The following is a 15975-nucleotide window of genomic DNA, read 5'->3' on the forward strand; positions in this document are numbered from 1 at the left end:
GTTTTCTGTTTCTATGAGTTCAGTGTTTTTTCTTTTTTGGCTGCACTACACAGTGTGCAGCATCTTAGTTCCCTGATCAGGGATTGAACCATTGCCCCCTGCAGTGGAAGCACGGAGTTTTAACCACTGGACTGCCAGGGAAGTCCTAGTTTTTAAGTTTGGTTTTATATCACAATCCCATCTTTTTCCATAATTGGAAGATATATAATTAGTGCTAAATACAAATGGTAAATATATTTGTTATTAATAGTAGTAATAAAAAGCATTATTATTTTATGAGAAAAGAAACAGTAAAATTTTGCATTGTATATGATCATGCATCCTGTCATTCTGTGAAAATTTCATTTTGTTTTCCCTCTTTAGGTTTGAAGACTGCATCATCCTGCTTCCAGCACCAACAGTTTCTCTGTTCTTGATCAATGTGATTCACAGTAGCTTTTTAAGTAGCAAGCGAAATGAGCCAGGGGCATGGAAAGTATGACTTTTATATTGGTCTGGGATTGGCTATGAGTTCCAGTATTTTCATTGGAGGGAGTTTCATTTTGAAAAAAAAAGGCCTTCTGCGACTTGCCAGAAAAGGCTCCATGAGAGCAGGTAGGTTCTTTATGCCCTGTGTGACTTTGAAATGTGGCATCAGTGCGTTCCTTTGTATTGATATTTGGGTTCTTTGACTGTAGAAGACTATTTTGTCATTCCTAGTGACTATATTCAAAACTTTGCACTTCGTAAGAATTGTAAATGTTTATAGAGAATCATTTTTGTAATAAGAAAAATAAAAAGTTGTCAAAATAGGTTAATTACTCACTCTTGCAGTTATTATCAAAGTGGGAATAGGGACCAATACCCAATTAGCATCCAGCCCTTTCTTTAAATTTTGATATGTCTGCAGAGAAGGAAATGAGGTTATATGGATAGAATCAGAATCTTATCAAAGACTAGGATCTTTTGTCTATGATAGTAAAAGTTTGTTTTTTCCTTAGACATTTTCCTCCTTGATCTCAAATGGGCAGGAAGGAGAGCTGGCTTCTTTGGGTTGAAGTGTACTCAGCTGAGTGAAATTCTGATTGGTGGTTTAGGTTGATCCCCAGAAACTACTGACAAGCCGTGAGACCCTGGGAGATGCCTAATGTGATTGAACTCCCTCTGACTTTGGTGTATCATGACAGCTTCCAGCTTTATGTTGCATTATGGCCATGTTCTGTCATTCAGCCTCTGCTTCAGTTTTAGACCCAGTTCTGTTCTCATAGGAAAATCTGCTTTGGCAGTGAAAAAAAAATTCCCTTCTTCTTTTCTGTGCCATTTCTATAGCCATACCTAATCAAGCTCTTAAAATAATGACCTCTGTTGGATTTAGTGCAGAAAGGAGAAAGTATTGACATATACTATTTGAACAAGTATATCCTTATTCCTAAGTCAGATACTCATATTTTCCAAGTGGATATGCTTATCAAAGGGTACATTCACATTGACTTTTTCTTTTGAATAATGGCTTAAGTACTGATTGCTTCTGAATTTTGTTAGTTTGGTCTAGAGGAAAATGAAGGATGGTCTAGAGGAAAAGGCAAGATGAACATCCTAGAAGCTCCAAACTGTGAGCGGTGCTCAATCTTTTTATGTTCTGGTCAATAAAGGACCCTTTTCTCCAGGGTTACTACCTCATAAGTGGGGCTAACCCACATCTAGGCTGCTCTACTATCTAATTCACTAGAAGTTGGGCTGTTCTGATTGGTTCACTTTGTTTATTGAAGGTAAGTTCACAAAACAAAAGCATGAAGTATGAACTGAAATAGAAGGATTGTTTTAACTCCTTCATTCACATTCTTGTGATCCTCACATCCCCTTTTTTAGGATAATCATAAAAATATTATCTAAGAAATGCCCTGTGTAATCATGATGAAACCTTTATTCAATATAGTAATAATGAGCAAATGATATTTTAAAATCTTTCATTACTAATTGTTGTCATAAATATATTAAAGTCTGATAATCTTCCAAAGAAGTGAAATATGTTTTCATTGACAGGTCAAGGTGGCCATGCATATCTCAAAGAATGGTTGTGGTGGGCTGGACTGCTGTCAAGTATGTATAGAGGATATTTCAAGAAAATACTATAGGTGTATATTGAAATATTTATGTACACTTTTTTACAGCCTTATATTACCAGCAAATTTTAAAGCTTTCTGGGTTTTTTTAATGAACAAAACTCAAAATATGTAAAATTTAAGCCTGTATAAGTCACTTAACAGTTTAATAATAGTTTATTTAATTTGGATGAGAAAACTTTTGTCTTATCTGATTAAAACGTGACATATATATGTATTTTTTAAAATTATACTCAGTTTAAAGTGATTTTGAAAGTGAAAGATCATAGAAAGCATCCTGTTTTTAATTCCTGTCCTTCCAATGATTTTCATTCCAAATTAGAAAGGAGGTATGCATTTGGTAAGACTTCCATGCATACTTTGATGATTACATTTTGTGTATTTATGTATTATTTTTTTGATAGACAAGAAGTAGGTTTATTAATGTAGGATGCTTGTGAGGGGTGCAAGGGGGCAGGCGAGGGGGCTCTGATGATTGTCTTTTAAAAGGTACATAGAAAGAGTGATCCTTAAGATGCTGAGCTGTCAAAATATTTAGGATTAAATTATGTAAAATTTTTTTCTAAGGGCAGTTGAAGTAACAAAGAGACAATTTAACTATTCATTCAGCAAATACTTCTTGAGCATTTTTTGTATGTCAGGTGTTCTAGGTGCTGGAGATAACAATAAACAGAATAAAGAGAAAAATTCTTACCCACAGGAGACTTTACTTTCTAGGTAGACAACAGTAAAGAAGATAAACTAAAATGTATGTTAGTGATAAATGCTGACATTTGCTAGTAGTATGTAGAGAAGGGATGTAGTAAAATGAAGGATAGATAGGATTATAGTTGAGGGGCCAGAGCAGGCCTCACTGGAAAGATAATATTTGAGTAAAAGATAAAGGAAATGAGGGACTGACCATATGGGTATTTGGGTGAAGAACATTTTAAGCAGGAGGAAATAACAAACATGAAGGCAGCGAGGCAGGACCATGCCTGGCGGATTAAAATGTGGTAGGCAGAATCCAAGATAGCCTACAAAGCTGCTTGCTCCCTGGTAGTCACAACTTTGTATTATCTCCTCTCACATTGAATTAGTGTGATGTGATCAACGTGTACACCAGAGTTGATGACTTGTGACTTAAGTCATCAGAGGCATTAAGGTTTTGCCTTGATTGATTGGATTGGTCATTCTGAAGCCAGCTTCTGTGCTGGAGGACAGTCAGCCTGAGTAGAGGTCCCCCGGCTACACTCAGTTACCGACTTACTAGTCACGTGCGTTACCTTGGATGTGAGTCCTCCAGATTGTGGCAAGGCACAGGCTCCAGATTGTGTATCAGCTGTAGCCTTTTGAAAGACCCTGAGTGAGAAGTGCCTGTTGATCAGCAGAAACTATGAGAAATCATTGTCTTGGCCAACAGAAAACATATCTGACATTTGTTGTTTTAAGCTGCCAGTTTTGGGGGTGCTTTGTTGTACAGCACTGAATTACTAAAACCTCAGGAAACATTTTAAAGAGGTAAGGATAGTAAGGGAGTGGGAGTGCAGGGCAGTGGCTGATTACATGGGGCTTTGTATGTCACAGAAAAGACTTTGACTTTTATGTTTGATGGGCAATTATTGGAGGCTTGAACAAAGGGGTAACATGTACAGACTCAGGTTTTAATAGGAACTCTGGGGCTGCTGTGTTGAGGCATAGACTGCGTAGGGGCAAAAGCAGAGAAACCAGTAAGAAGGTACTGAAATAATTCAGTAAGAGGTGATAATGGCATGGACTCAGAGTAATGGCAGTTAGTATGGTGAGAAGTGGTAGAATTCTGGATGTGTTTTGAAGATGAAACTAATAAGATTTGCTGAAAACAAGTTGAAAGACTGGACAGGACATAAAAATAGTATCCTCTTAAAAGCATTAAAGAGCCAACATGATAGTTAAGGATTACCTAGCCAGCATCAGGGAAACACATAAAGCTCAGGATGAGCTGAAGATACTTCTGCCCTGGAGGTAACTATAGACTTCAGAGCAGGCAGCTTTTGAAAGAGAACTTGTGAACTGCTCTAAGAAGGGTGATACCACTCGGGTGGTGGATATATAGCTGTCATTTATATTTTATTCTGTTTTTATGAAAATTTGAAGTATTGCATTATTAATCTTTAAACTCTTGAAAAGAAAATCTTTTAAAATGTGGTATATTTATTTTTTAACTAATTTTTAAAATTTATTTTTAATTGAAAGATAATTGCTTTGCAGTATTGTGTTGGTGTCTACCAAACATCAACATGAATCAGCCATAGGTATATTTAAATCCAGATCTATCAACTACTGGCATAAAATGCCCCAGTTAAAGACAAAGACTATTCTATTGGAATTATAAAAACAAATAATAAAAAAACTACATGCCTGTTGTAAGGTACACTAGAAAACATGAGGATATAAAATGGCTGAAAGAGAAGGGTAGGAAAAACATGCCTAAAGAAAGTTGATATTTCTGTTATTGTTTTAGAAAAAATATACTTCATAGCAAAACAACACTGGAGATAGAGGATTATTTCTTAAAAACAAAGGGTTCAACTCAGGAGGTTTTATCAGTCCTAACTTTAATAATATGGCCTTGAGGATTTCCCTGGTGGCACAGTGGATGAGAATCTGCCTGCCATTGCAGAGGACATGGGTTTGATCCCTGTGTTGGGAAGATCCCACATGCTGTAGACCAGTTTAGCCCATATATCAACAACTCCTAAGCTCTGTGCTCTGCAACTAGAGGCAAGGAGAAACCTGCGCACCGCAACAAAGTGTAGCCCCCGCTCACCAAAAACTGAAGAATGTTTGTGCAGGCAAACAACGAACACCCAGTACAGCTGTAAATGAATAAATAAAAATAATAATGTGGCCTTGAAATACAAAGCAGCAGTTGACAGCAAGGAGAAATACACAAATCCAAACTCATATAGCGAAATTTTAATATAACACTGAGCAGTTGATGGGGGAGGCAGAGTAAAATTCTTAAGGTGATAGAAAATCTAAACAGCAGATTTAACTTAACTCACTGAACTCAGCAACTTCAGGTCTACATTATTTTCCAGTGCATATGGAATATTGATGCAGATGAACTATTTGCTGGACTAAAAAGCCAGTCTTGAAATTTTTCAAAGGATTTAATGAAGTGTTTTCACAGATCATTATTACATTAGAAATCGGTAACAAAAATATAACATGAAAAAAACATGTAGAAATTTAGAAATATGCTTTTATGTAACCCGTGGTTCAAAGAAGTCAGAATGGAAATTAGAAAATATTTTAAAAGTATGTTTAATTTAAACAATACTTCAATATGTTGATACAGAATACAAAATATCATAACTTATGGAATATAACTGAAGTAGAGTAAAATTTATGGTTTCAAATAAATATAATTGAAAAGAAAGATGAGGCATCTAGTTGAAGAAAATAGAAAAAGAATTGTAGAATAAACCCCAAAATATAGAAGGAATAGAGAGAAGAGCTAAAAGTATTTAAATAGAAAAGGTATTAAAGCGACATTTGGGTCAATGCTCAGAATAATGAACTTGACAAACCTTTTGTTGAAACTGCTTAAGAAAAGGAAAAGAGAGAATAGCTAGGTGATGTAATTAAGGTTTCATAGATATTAACAGGATATTATGCATCCAGTTGATAAAAAACATAGATAAAATTTATGGAAAAGTAAAGTTTATCAATACTCATGAGGAAATAGAAAACTGAAATACTCCTCTAACTTAACCCAGTTGAAGCTGTAGTTTTAAAACCTTTGCATATACTAAATCCTTTGCATATACTAAATCCTGAGCCCAGATGGTTTCATAGGTAAATTACACAGTCATTTAAAGAAGAAATAATTGTAGTTTTAAGAAGTTTCTTAATAACAGAAAAGGGTTCCCTCACTCTCTTAAAAAGCTAGTATAATCCTAATACCAAAACCTGATCAGAACAGAGTAAGAAGGGAAAAATGAAAGTCTAGTCTCATTCACGAACCTATATGTAAAAATCACAAACAAAATAATATGAGCAAGTTAGATTTATTCTGCAGATGCAAAATTGGCATAATCTTGGAGAACAAGTCACTATAATTTACTGTATTAAATTGAAGGAGAAAAATTATATGATTATTTCAGTAAAATTCAGCTATTCACGACTAAAACCACTTCAAATTAGTAATTGAGGTGAATTAAAGATGATAAGATGATAAAGGATTTCTAAGCCAAATTCAGACTGAAATTGAAGAAAGTGGAGAAAACCACTAGATCACTGAGGTACGACCTAAATCAAATCCCTTATGACTATACAGTAGAAGTGAGAAATAGATTTAAAGGGCTAGATCTGATAGACAGAATACCTGATGAACTATGGATGGAGGTTCGTGACATTATACAGGAGGCAGGAATCAAGACCATCCCCAAGAAAAGAAAATGCAAAAAAGCAAAATGGCTGTCTGAGGAGGCCATACAAATAGCTGTGAAAAGACGGGAAGCGAAAAGCAAAGGAGAAAGGGAAAGATATACCCATTTGAATGCACAGCTCCAAAGAATAGCAAGGAGATATTAAGAAAGCCTTCCTCAGCGATCAATGCAAAGAAATAGAGGAAAACAATAGAATGGGAAAGACTACAGATCTTTTCAAGAAAATTAGAGATACCAAGGGAAGATTTCATGCAAAGATGAGCTCAATAAAGGACAAAAATGGAAGGGACCTAACAGAAGCAGAAGATATTAAGAAGAGGTGGCATGAATACACAGAAGAATTGTACAAAAAAGTTCTTCACAACCCAGATAATCACGATGGTGTGATCACTCGCCTAGAGCCAGGCATCCTGGAATGTGAAGTCAAGTGGGCCTTAGAAAGCATCACTACGAACAAAGCTAGTGGAGGTGATGGAATTCCAGTTGAGCTGTTTCAAATCCTGAAAGATGATGCTGTGAAAGTGCTGCACTTGATACGCCAGCAAATTTGGAAAACTCAACAGTGGCCACAGGACTGGAAAAGGTCAGTTTTCATTCCAATCCCAAAGAAAGGCAATGCCAAAGAATGCTCAAACTACCGCACAATTGCACTCATCTCACACAGTAGTAAAGTAATGCTCAAAATTCTCCAAGCCAGGCTTCAGCAATACGTGAACTGTGAACTTCCAGATGTTCAAGCTGGTTTTAGAAAAGGCAGAAGAACCAGAGATCAAATTGCCAACATATGCTGGATCATCGAAAAAGCAAGAGTACCAGAAAAACATCTATTTCTGCTTTATTGACTATGCCAAAGCCTTTGACTGTGTGGATCACAATAAACTGTGGAAAATTCTGAAAGAGATGGGAATAGCAGACCACCTGACCTGCCTCTTGAGAAACCTGTATGCAGGTCAGGAAGCAACAATTAGAACTGGACATGGAACAACAGACTGGTTCCAAATAGGAATAGGAGTAAGTCAAGGTTGTATATTGTCACCCTGCTTACTTAACTTATATGCAGAGTACATCATGAGAAACGCTGGGGTGGAGGAAGCCCAAGCTGGAATCAAGATTGCCAGGAGAAATATCAATAACCTCAGATATGCAGATGACACCACCCTTATGGCAGAAAGCGAAGAAGAACTAAAGAGCCTCTTGATGAAAGAGGAGAGTGAAAACGTTGGCTTAAAGCTCAACGTTCAGGAAACTAAGGTCATGGCATCTGGTCCCATCACTTCATGGCAAATAGATGGGGAAACAGTGTCAGATTTTATTTTTCCGAGCTCCAAAATCACTGCTGATGGTGATTGCAGCCATGAAATTAAAAGACGCTTACTCCTTGGAAGGAAGGTTATGACCAACCTAGATAGCATATTTAAAAGCAGAGACATCACTTTGCCAACAGAGGTCGGTCTAGTCAAGGCTATGGTTTTTCCAGTAGTCATGTATGGATGTGAGAGTTGGACTATAAAGAAAGCTGAGTGCTGAAGAATTGATGCTTTTGAACTGTGGTGTTGGAGAAGACTCTTGAGAGTCCCTTGGACTGCAAGGAGATCCAACCAGTCCATCCTAAAGATCAGTCCTGGGTGTTCATTGGAAGGACTGATGTTTAAGCTGAAACTCCAATACTTTGGCCACCTGATTCGAAGAACTGACTCATTGGAAAAGACCCTGATGCTTGGAAAGATTGAGGGCAGGAGGAGAAGGGGACGACAGAAGATGAGATGGCTGGATGGCATTACCGACTCGATGGACATGGGTTTGGGTGGACTTAGGGAGTTGGTGATGGACAGGGAGGCCTGGCGTGCTGCGGTTCATGGGGTCGCAAAGAGTCAGACATGACTGAGGGACTGAACTGAACTGAACTGAAGCCAAAAAAATGCCAGAACCAACAATTGCTTGGTGCTAAGTCACTTCAGTCATGTCTGACTCTGGGACCCTGTGGACTGAAGCCTGCCAGGCTCCTCTGTCCTTGGGATTCTCTAGGCAAGAATACTGGAGTGGGTTGCCATGCCCTCCTCCAGGGAGTCTTCCCAACCCAGGGATCTCTTCCATCTCTTGCGTTAGCTGGTGGGTTCTTTACCACTGGAGCCACCTGGGAAGCCCATAGTAAACACCAAAATGGGGAAATATCGAAGACTTTTTTTGAAGCTGAGAAAATACTCGTATTCAAAATATATGAAGAATTACTTAATAAGAGAAAACAAATACCCTAGTAGACAAATTGGTAAAAAACCCAAACTGCTTCACTAAAAGATTTAACTTGGCTAATAAACATGAAAAGGAGGAATGCAAATTCAAAGCATAATAAAATAATCCTGTTTCCCATTAACAGATCAGCAATGTTGGGGAGAGTGAGAAACAGGAAACTCTCAGACACTACTAGGTGTAATTTGGCATAACCATTTTGAAAACAGTAGCCAAGAGTGATTTTATGTGATCACATGTCCCTCCCCTGCTAAAATTCCTCAGTGGCTTTTCAGCTCAGATGAAATCCATTGAGAGACTCACAAAGGTACTGTTCTCCCTGGCCACTCGCCGCATTGCTTGCTCTGTAGGAAGCACTCTGGCTTCCTTGCTGTTCAGACATGGTCTTGAGTCAAAATTTTGTACTTGCTCTTCCTGCTTGGGATGTCTCCCCGTTTCCCCCCTACACATTGCTACTGGTAAATCCCTAACTCTGTATCTGACTGATCAAAATTTCCTGTCCAAGCACCCTTGCCTGGCACCATTATCTGGCTGTCACCGGCTCTTCATTCCTTCCCTTGCTTTGTTTTCTAAATAGCACACTTGACTTCATTTGTATGTTTTGTTTGTTTTCCCGCACGAAAATGTCTTACGTGAGCAATATCTTTATTTTTCCTCATCCTAGAACATCTGACACATAGCAGCAAACCAAGAATATCTTTTGAATGAAAGAGTTGGGTTTTAAAAAAGAAAAGAGCTAGTAAAAAAGGCTTTTATATCTGTTTAAGCTGATTTCTTGTTTGTGGTCATAGGATATAAATACTAAATTTTTAATTTAAAAAACCCATACACAGGGGAATTGCCTGGCAGACCAGTGATTCGGACTCAGTGCTGTCACTGCCGAGGACCCTGGTTCGATCCCTGGTTGGGGAACTAGGAACCCACAAGCCACGTAGCCCAACAACAAAAAAAACCCACATAGAAATCAGATATTTTCCATTAAAATTATAGGTTTGTATTGTTTCTAATTGGTTTGAATTCTATTCTAATGTTGATAATTTACAGGAGAACCCTTATGAATAACAATTTAAATAGTATGTTAAAAAATGTATGTAAAATGCAGCGTTTTCATTCTGACTAAATATGTTCCTATCTGAGTGTTTTCTTTTTGTTGTCTTTCTCCAAGTGGGAGCTGGCGAGGTGGCCAACTTTGCTGCATATGCCTTTGCACCAGCCACCCTAGTGACTCCGTTAGGAGCACTCAGTGTCCTAGTAAGGTAAGGACACGTGTAGAAACAGCCAATAATGTTTCATCTGTAAGGTATTCAGTACCTACTAATTACACATGCTCAGTTTAATTTATATTTAAACAACCTTTAGACTTTTTTTATGCTGTGTAGTAGTTTGCTTTTGAAATGTTATTTTCTGTGCATAGGCCAGCTATCAAGTTGTCGGAGAAAATGCTTTTATGCTTTGTCTTGTTTGTGTTCAGAGTCAACACTAGTTCTACTTTAATTTCAGTATTTTTAAATTCCAAGTTGCATTCATTACAATACTTATCATTTGACACATGTATACTTTGGTAGGTGGTGACTGGTGATGAATCGATTTCTATACCTTCTCTAGAAAGTAATTGATTGGAGCAAGGTTGAAGACTGGCCTGGGATACTTTTTTGGAAGGAACAGTCCAAGACTTGTCCTGTTTCTGTTGTTTTAATCGTTAGCTGAAACAGCTAAGCCCATATTGAAGTCTGGATTTTGGCTAGTATTCTCACAGTTGGTTGATTGATAGATATTTTTATCCTTTTTTTAACATTAATAGTTATATAAATCTATATTGTATGCAAAATTATATAATTTTCAAGAAACTCTATATTATACATAATATATAAAGATACAAGATGCTATTTATGTATTATGTGTAACATATATTATGGTAATGTCTTATTCTTAATTTTCTGTTATGCCATTATTTATAGGTATATACTTTTTTAAGATTTCAATAAAACTAGCTATATTAAAACTTGATAATTAATAGGCAAGTTATGTGGAATTAAATGAAAAAATATATATGAAGGATTCATACCCAGCTGTGGATGTGACTGGTGATAGAAACAAAGTCCGATGCTGTAAAGAGCAATATTGCATAGGAACCTGTAATGTTAGTTCCATGAATCAAGGCAAATTGGAAGTGGTCAAACAGGAGATGGCAAGAGTAAACATCGACATTCTAGGAATCAGCGAACTAAGATGGACTGGAATGGGTGAATTTAACTCAGACCACCATTGTATCTACTACTGTGAGCAGGAATCCCTTAGAAGAAATGGAGCGGCCGTCATGGTCAACAAGAGTCCAAAATGCAATCTCAAACACGACAGAATGATCTCTGTTCGTTTCCAAGGCAAACCATTCAATATCACGGTAATCCAAGTCTATGCCCCGACCAGTAACGCTGAAGAAGCTGAAACTGAACAGTTCTATGAAGACCTACAAGACCTTTTAGAACTAGCACCCAAAAAAGATGTCCTTTTCATTATAGGAGACTGGAATGCAAAAGTAAGAAGTCAGGAAACACCTGGCATAACAGGCAAATTTGGCCTTGGAGTACAGAAGCAAACAGGGCAAAAGCTAATAGAGTTTTGCCAAGAGAATGCACTGGTCATAGCAGACACCCTCTTCCAACAACACAAGAGAAGACTCTACACGTGGACATCACCAGATGGTCGACACCGAAATCAGATTGATTATATTCTTTGCAGCCAAAGATGGAGAAGCTCTATACAGTCAGCAAAAACAAGACTGGGAGCAGACTGTGGCTCAGATCATTAAGTCCTTATTGCCAAATTCAGACTTAAATTGAAGAAAGTAGGGAAAACCACTAGACCATTCAGGTATGACCTAAATCAAATCCCTTATGATTATACAGTGAAAGTGAGAAATAGATTTAAGGGACTAGATCTGATAGACAGAGTGCCTGATGAACAATGGACAGAGGTTCGTGACATTGTACAGGAGACAGGGATCAAGACCATCCCCATGGAAAAGAAATGCAAAAAAGCAAAGTGGCTGTCTGAGGAGGCCTTAAAATAGCTGGGAAAAGAAGCGAAGCAAAAAGCAAAGGAGAAAAGGGAAGATATTCCCATTTGAATGCAGAGTTTCAAAGAATAGCACAGAGAGATAAGAAAGCCTTCCTCAGCGATCAATGCAAAGAAATAGAGGAAAACAACAGAATGGGAAAGACTAGAGATCTCTTCAAGAAAATTAGAGATACCAAGGGAACATTTCATGCAAAGGTGGGCTCAATAAAGGACAGAAATGGCATGGACCTAACAGAAGCAGAAGATATTAAGAAGAGGTGGCAAGAATCCACAGAAGAACTGTACAGAAAAGATCTTCACGACCCAGATAATCATGATGGTGTGATCACTCGCCTAGAGCCAGGCATCCTGGAATGTGAAGTCAAGTGGGCCTTAGAAAGCATCACTACGAACAAAGCTAGTGGAGGTGATGGAATTTTAGTTGAGCTATTTCAAATCCTGAAAGATAATGCTGTGAAAGTGCTGCAGTCAGTATGCCAGCAAATCTGGAAAACTCAACAGTGGCCACAGGACTGGAAAAGGTCAGTTTTCATTCCAATCCCAAAGAAAGGCAATGCCAAAGAATGCTCAAACTACCGCACAATTGCACTCATCTCACACGCTAGTAAAGTAATGCTTAAAATTCTCCAAGCCTGGCTTCAGCAATACGTGAACCGTGAACTTCCAGATGTTCAAGCTGGTTTTAGAAAAGGTGGAGGAATCAGAGATCAAATTGCCAACATCCGCTGGATCATCAAAAAAGCAAGAGAGTTCCAGAAAAACATCTATTTCTGCTTTATTGACTATGACAAAGCTTTTGATTGTGTGGATCACAATAAACTGTGGAAAATGTTGAAAGAGCTGGGAATACTAGACCACCTGACCTGCCAAATGGACCTAGATTCTTATATTTGTATCATAGCTCTGTTTATTATAAAATTTCATATTGATGTCCTTCAGTAGAAAGATGGTAACTATACTGGTTTAGAGTATGATGAAGCAGGTGGTTCCCAGAAACTTCCACTTTATGATTGAAGGTGCATTTTCTTTACCTTGGCTGAAAGGTAGAATCTTTATAAGCTCAGTGTTTTAGTTTGAGTTCAGTAATTTAAATTCTTAAGTTGTGTTGATATTTAAAAATGAGAAAAGTAGCTGATTATTTAATAATCTTCCATCTTTCCCTACATTTTAGTGCCATTCTTTCTTCATACTTTCTAAATGAAAGACTTAATCTTCATGGAAAAATTGGATGTTTGCTAAGTATTCTGGGATCTACAGTTATGGTTATTCATGCTCCAAAAGAAGAGGAGATTGAGACTTTAAATGAAATGTCTCACAAGCTAGGAGATCCGGGTATGAAAAAATAAAAACTTTATTAGTCTTACTGTATTTTACTCTTTTTCAAAAGTAATTTTTATTTATCTCGGGCTGCGCTGGGTCTTCATTGCTTTGTGTGGTCTTTGTATACCTACCTCAGGGTACTTCCTTTTACTTCAGATTTTGACTGCTTTGATTCCTTTCATTTCATTATTGTCTTTGAAGTTTCCCTCTGTCTATGCTGAACTAACAGACTTTTTCTGTTTGTTTTGGCCCCTCTCCTAGTGATCCTTGACTGCCTTGCGAGTTGGGCTGGTCAGAATCTGGCTTGCTAGCATCCTAGGATTTGAGTGGGGAAGGGAAGATGGCTACCATCATAGACATATGCCTTACTCCAGCCCCCTATTTTAGTGAGGCCGCCACGCACTCAGCTGGTCTGGCATCCTTCCATACCCTGTGGCAAGGGGCTCAGCCACTCAGATATTCAGAACTGGGCAGGAATCTGAGGTGGTTTCAGTGCTCTATGAAAAGACTTTAGCCAGCCCTCCTGTTTTTAGTCTGCTCTTCAACCCACTTCTAGAGGTAGTTTGTATCTTCAGAGTATTCTTTATAGCACACTGAGGCACTTTCTAATCTTTGATCACTGCTGATGTGGGATTCAGCTTTCTTGAATCTACTGTTATCAGTTATTATCTTCTGACTTTTGGCTTTCATGTTTCTATCATCTCCTTACAAATTCTTATTTTTGTGTTTCCTACTCTAAAAATCATATTACTAGAATTAGAAGAGTTAAAATATTAAACAACTGCTCTTTCTGTTTCCTCACCTTAAAATTGCAAAAGACAGTGTCTATATTACAAGGTAATTGTGAGAATTCAATGACTTAATTGATGCAAATTGCTAAGAAAAGTGTCTGACCAAGCAAAGTGCTTAGACAGTCATTAGCTATTATCATGTTGGATTCAAGTTGTCTATCTAACTTGGATCCTGACAGTTATTGTCAAGTTCTCTTATTGATTTGTTTTTTACTGCAGTGGTTGGTCCCTAAATATTTTAAAAATTTGCTCCTGTTAGACAAATGTTCTTTAGCATCTACAAATCATTGAGCATTCAAGGTCATCTCATAATTTCTCTCCACTGGTTTCTGATTGTTCTGACTGTATTATACCTGTTCTTGGAATTAGAGCACCCCAGTGGGTGGAAGTAGGGCAGTGTTCTTGGACGAATGGCTGTGAGTCAGCCTGATACTGTTTCCTTTGATATACATTTGACCTGGGAGCAGGAGGATAAGGGGACGACAGAGGATGAGATGGTTGGATGGCATCACTGACTCGATGGACATGGGTTTGGGTAGACTCCGGGAGTTGGTGATGGACAGGGAGGCCTGGCTTGCTGCAATTCATGGGGTCGTAAACAGTCGGACACGACTGAGTGACTGAACTGAACTGAACTGAACTTGAACAACACAGAGGTTAGGGATATCGGAGAAAACCCATTTAACAGTCCATCCTGTCTATCTGAGGTTCCACATCCACAGGTTCAGCCCTCAGATTGTATTGTACTGTATTGACTGGAAAAAAAAAAATCCATGTATAATTGGATCCATGCAACTCAATCTCATATTAATCAAGGGATATCTGTATGAGGCCCAAGATACTACTTTAAAAATGTTAGTAGTATAATAATTTGTGAATGTGAAGCGTAATCTTCCAGTGTGTACATCTAACTAAATTATTATGAGTGTGTTTTTGCTGGGGCAGCAAAAGAAAGCTAATTTTTATTTTCGGACCACAGATTTTCTCCTTATCAAGTACTTAAACATTTAACTAAATATAATTTTTCTTTGCTTCCTCCAGGTTTTGTGGTCTTTGCAACACTTGTGGTCATTGTGTCCTTGATATTAATCTTTGTGGTGGGACCTCGCCATGGACAGACAAACATTCTTGTGTATATCACAATCTGCTCTGTAATTGGAGCAGTTTCAGTCTCCTGCGCTAAAGGCCTGGGCATTGCTATCAAAGAGCTGTTTGCTGGAAAACCTGTACTACGACATCCCCTGACCTGGATTCTGCTGCTGAGCCTTATAGTCTGTGTGAGCACACAGATTAATTACCTGAACAGGGCCCTGGACATATTCAACACTTCTATCGTGACTCCAATATATTACGTGTTCTTTACAACATCAGTTTTAACTTGTTCAGCTATTCTTTTTAAGGAGTGGCAAAATATGCCTGTTGATGATGTCATTGGTACTCTGAGTGGCTTCTTTACAATCATTGTGGGAATATTCTTGTTGCATGCCTTTAAAGACGTCAGCTTTAGTCTCTCAAGTCTGCCTGTGTCTTTTCGGAAAGACGAAAAAGCAGTGAATGGCAGTCTTTCTAGTATGTATGAAGTTCTTAATAATAATGAAGAGAGCTTAACCTGTGGAATCGAACAACACACTGCTGAAAATATCTCCCGAAGAAATGGAAATCTGACGGCTTTTTAGTAAGAAAGATGTAATTAATCTATAACTGTGTTATAAAGTGAATCTGAGTATCAGAATGTGTCTGAAAAAGCATTGTTCTCAAATGATGTTCTCTAGAGACAATCGTTTTTTAAGGTTTCACTAATTTGGACTAAGAAATTACTTACGTTTAAATGATTATTCAATACATGGCCAATTTCTATTAACATTGTATTATTGTAGAGTTATGTTAAATTTTCCTTCACCAAAATCTAAATGCACTAATGACAGTTTTAGGTCTATAAAAAGGCTTTTTTTCCCCACTGGTGATGAAAGTCTGAAGTGTACATTTTTCATGCCCACTCTTATCAATTTCTGATCATTTTAA

At 37.7% G+C, this 15975-nt stretch overlaps 1 protein-coding gene across 24 annotated transcripts in view; it reads left to right on the plus strand.

The window, feature by feature from the left end:
* Window positions 1-15915, plus strand: part of NIPA2 (NIPA magnesium transporter 2) — a 24689-nt gene extending 8774 nt beyond the window's left edge. For 20 of the 24 annotated variants that reach the window (XM_081583102.1, XM_081583096.1, XM_081583103.1 and 17 more), the window contains 5 exons: window positions 364-594; window positions 2023-2079; window positions 9930-10020; window positions 13014-13174; window positions 14995-15915. In XM_081583102.1, coding sequence (XP_081439228.1) covers window positions 456-594; window positions 2023-2079; window positions 9930-10020; window positions 13014-13174; window positions 14995-15629 — 1083 coding nt within the window. In that variant the 5' untranslated portion in view covers window positions 364-455 and the 3' untranslated portion in view covers window positions 15630-15915. The remainder of the gene's footprint in view (window positions 1-363; window positions 595-2022; window positions 2080-9929; window positions 10021-13013; window positions 13175-14994) is intronic. The other 4 variants (XM_081583117.1, XM_081583118.1, XM_081583116.1 and 1 more) reach the window with 1 other exon arrangement.
* Window positions 15916-15975: the final 60 nt, after the last annotated feature.

The sequence above is a fragment of the Giraffa tippelskirchi genome, chromosome 3 (genome assembly GCF_054371585.1).
Source record: "Giraffa tippelskirchi isolate mGirTip1 chromosome 3, T2T-mGirTip1v1.2.pri, whole genome shotgun sequence".
NCBI classification, from domain to species: domain Eukaryota; kingdom Metazoa; phylum Chordata; class Mammalia; order Artiodactyla; family Giraffidae; genus Giraffa; species Giraffa tippelskirchi.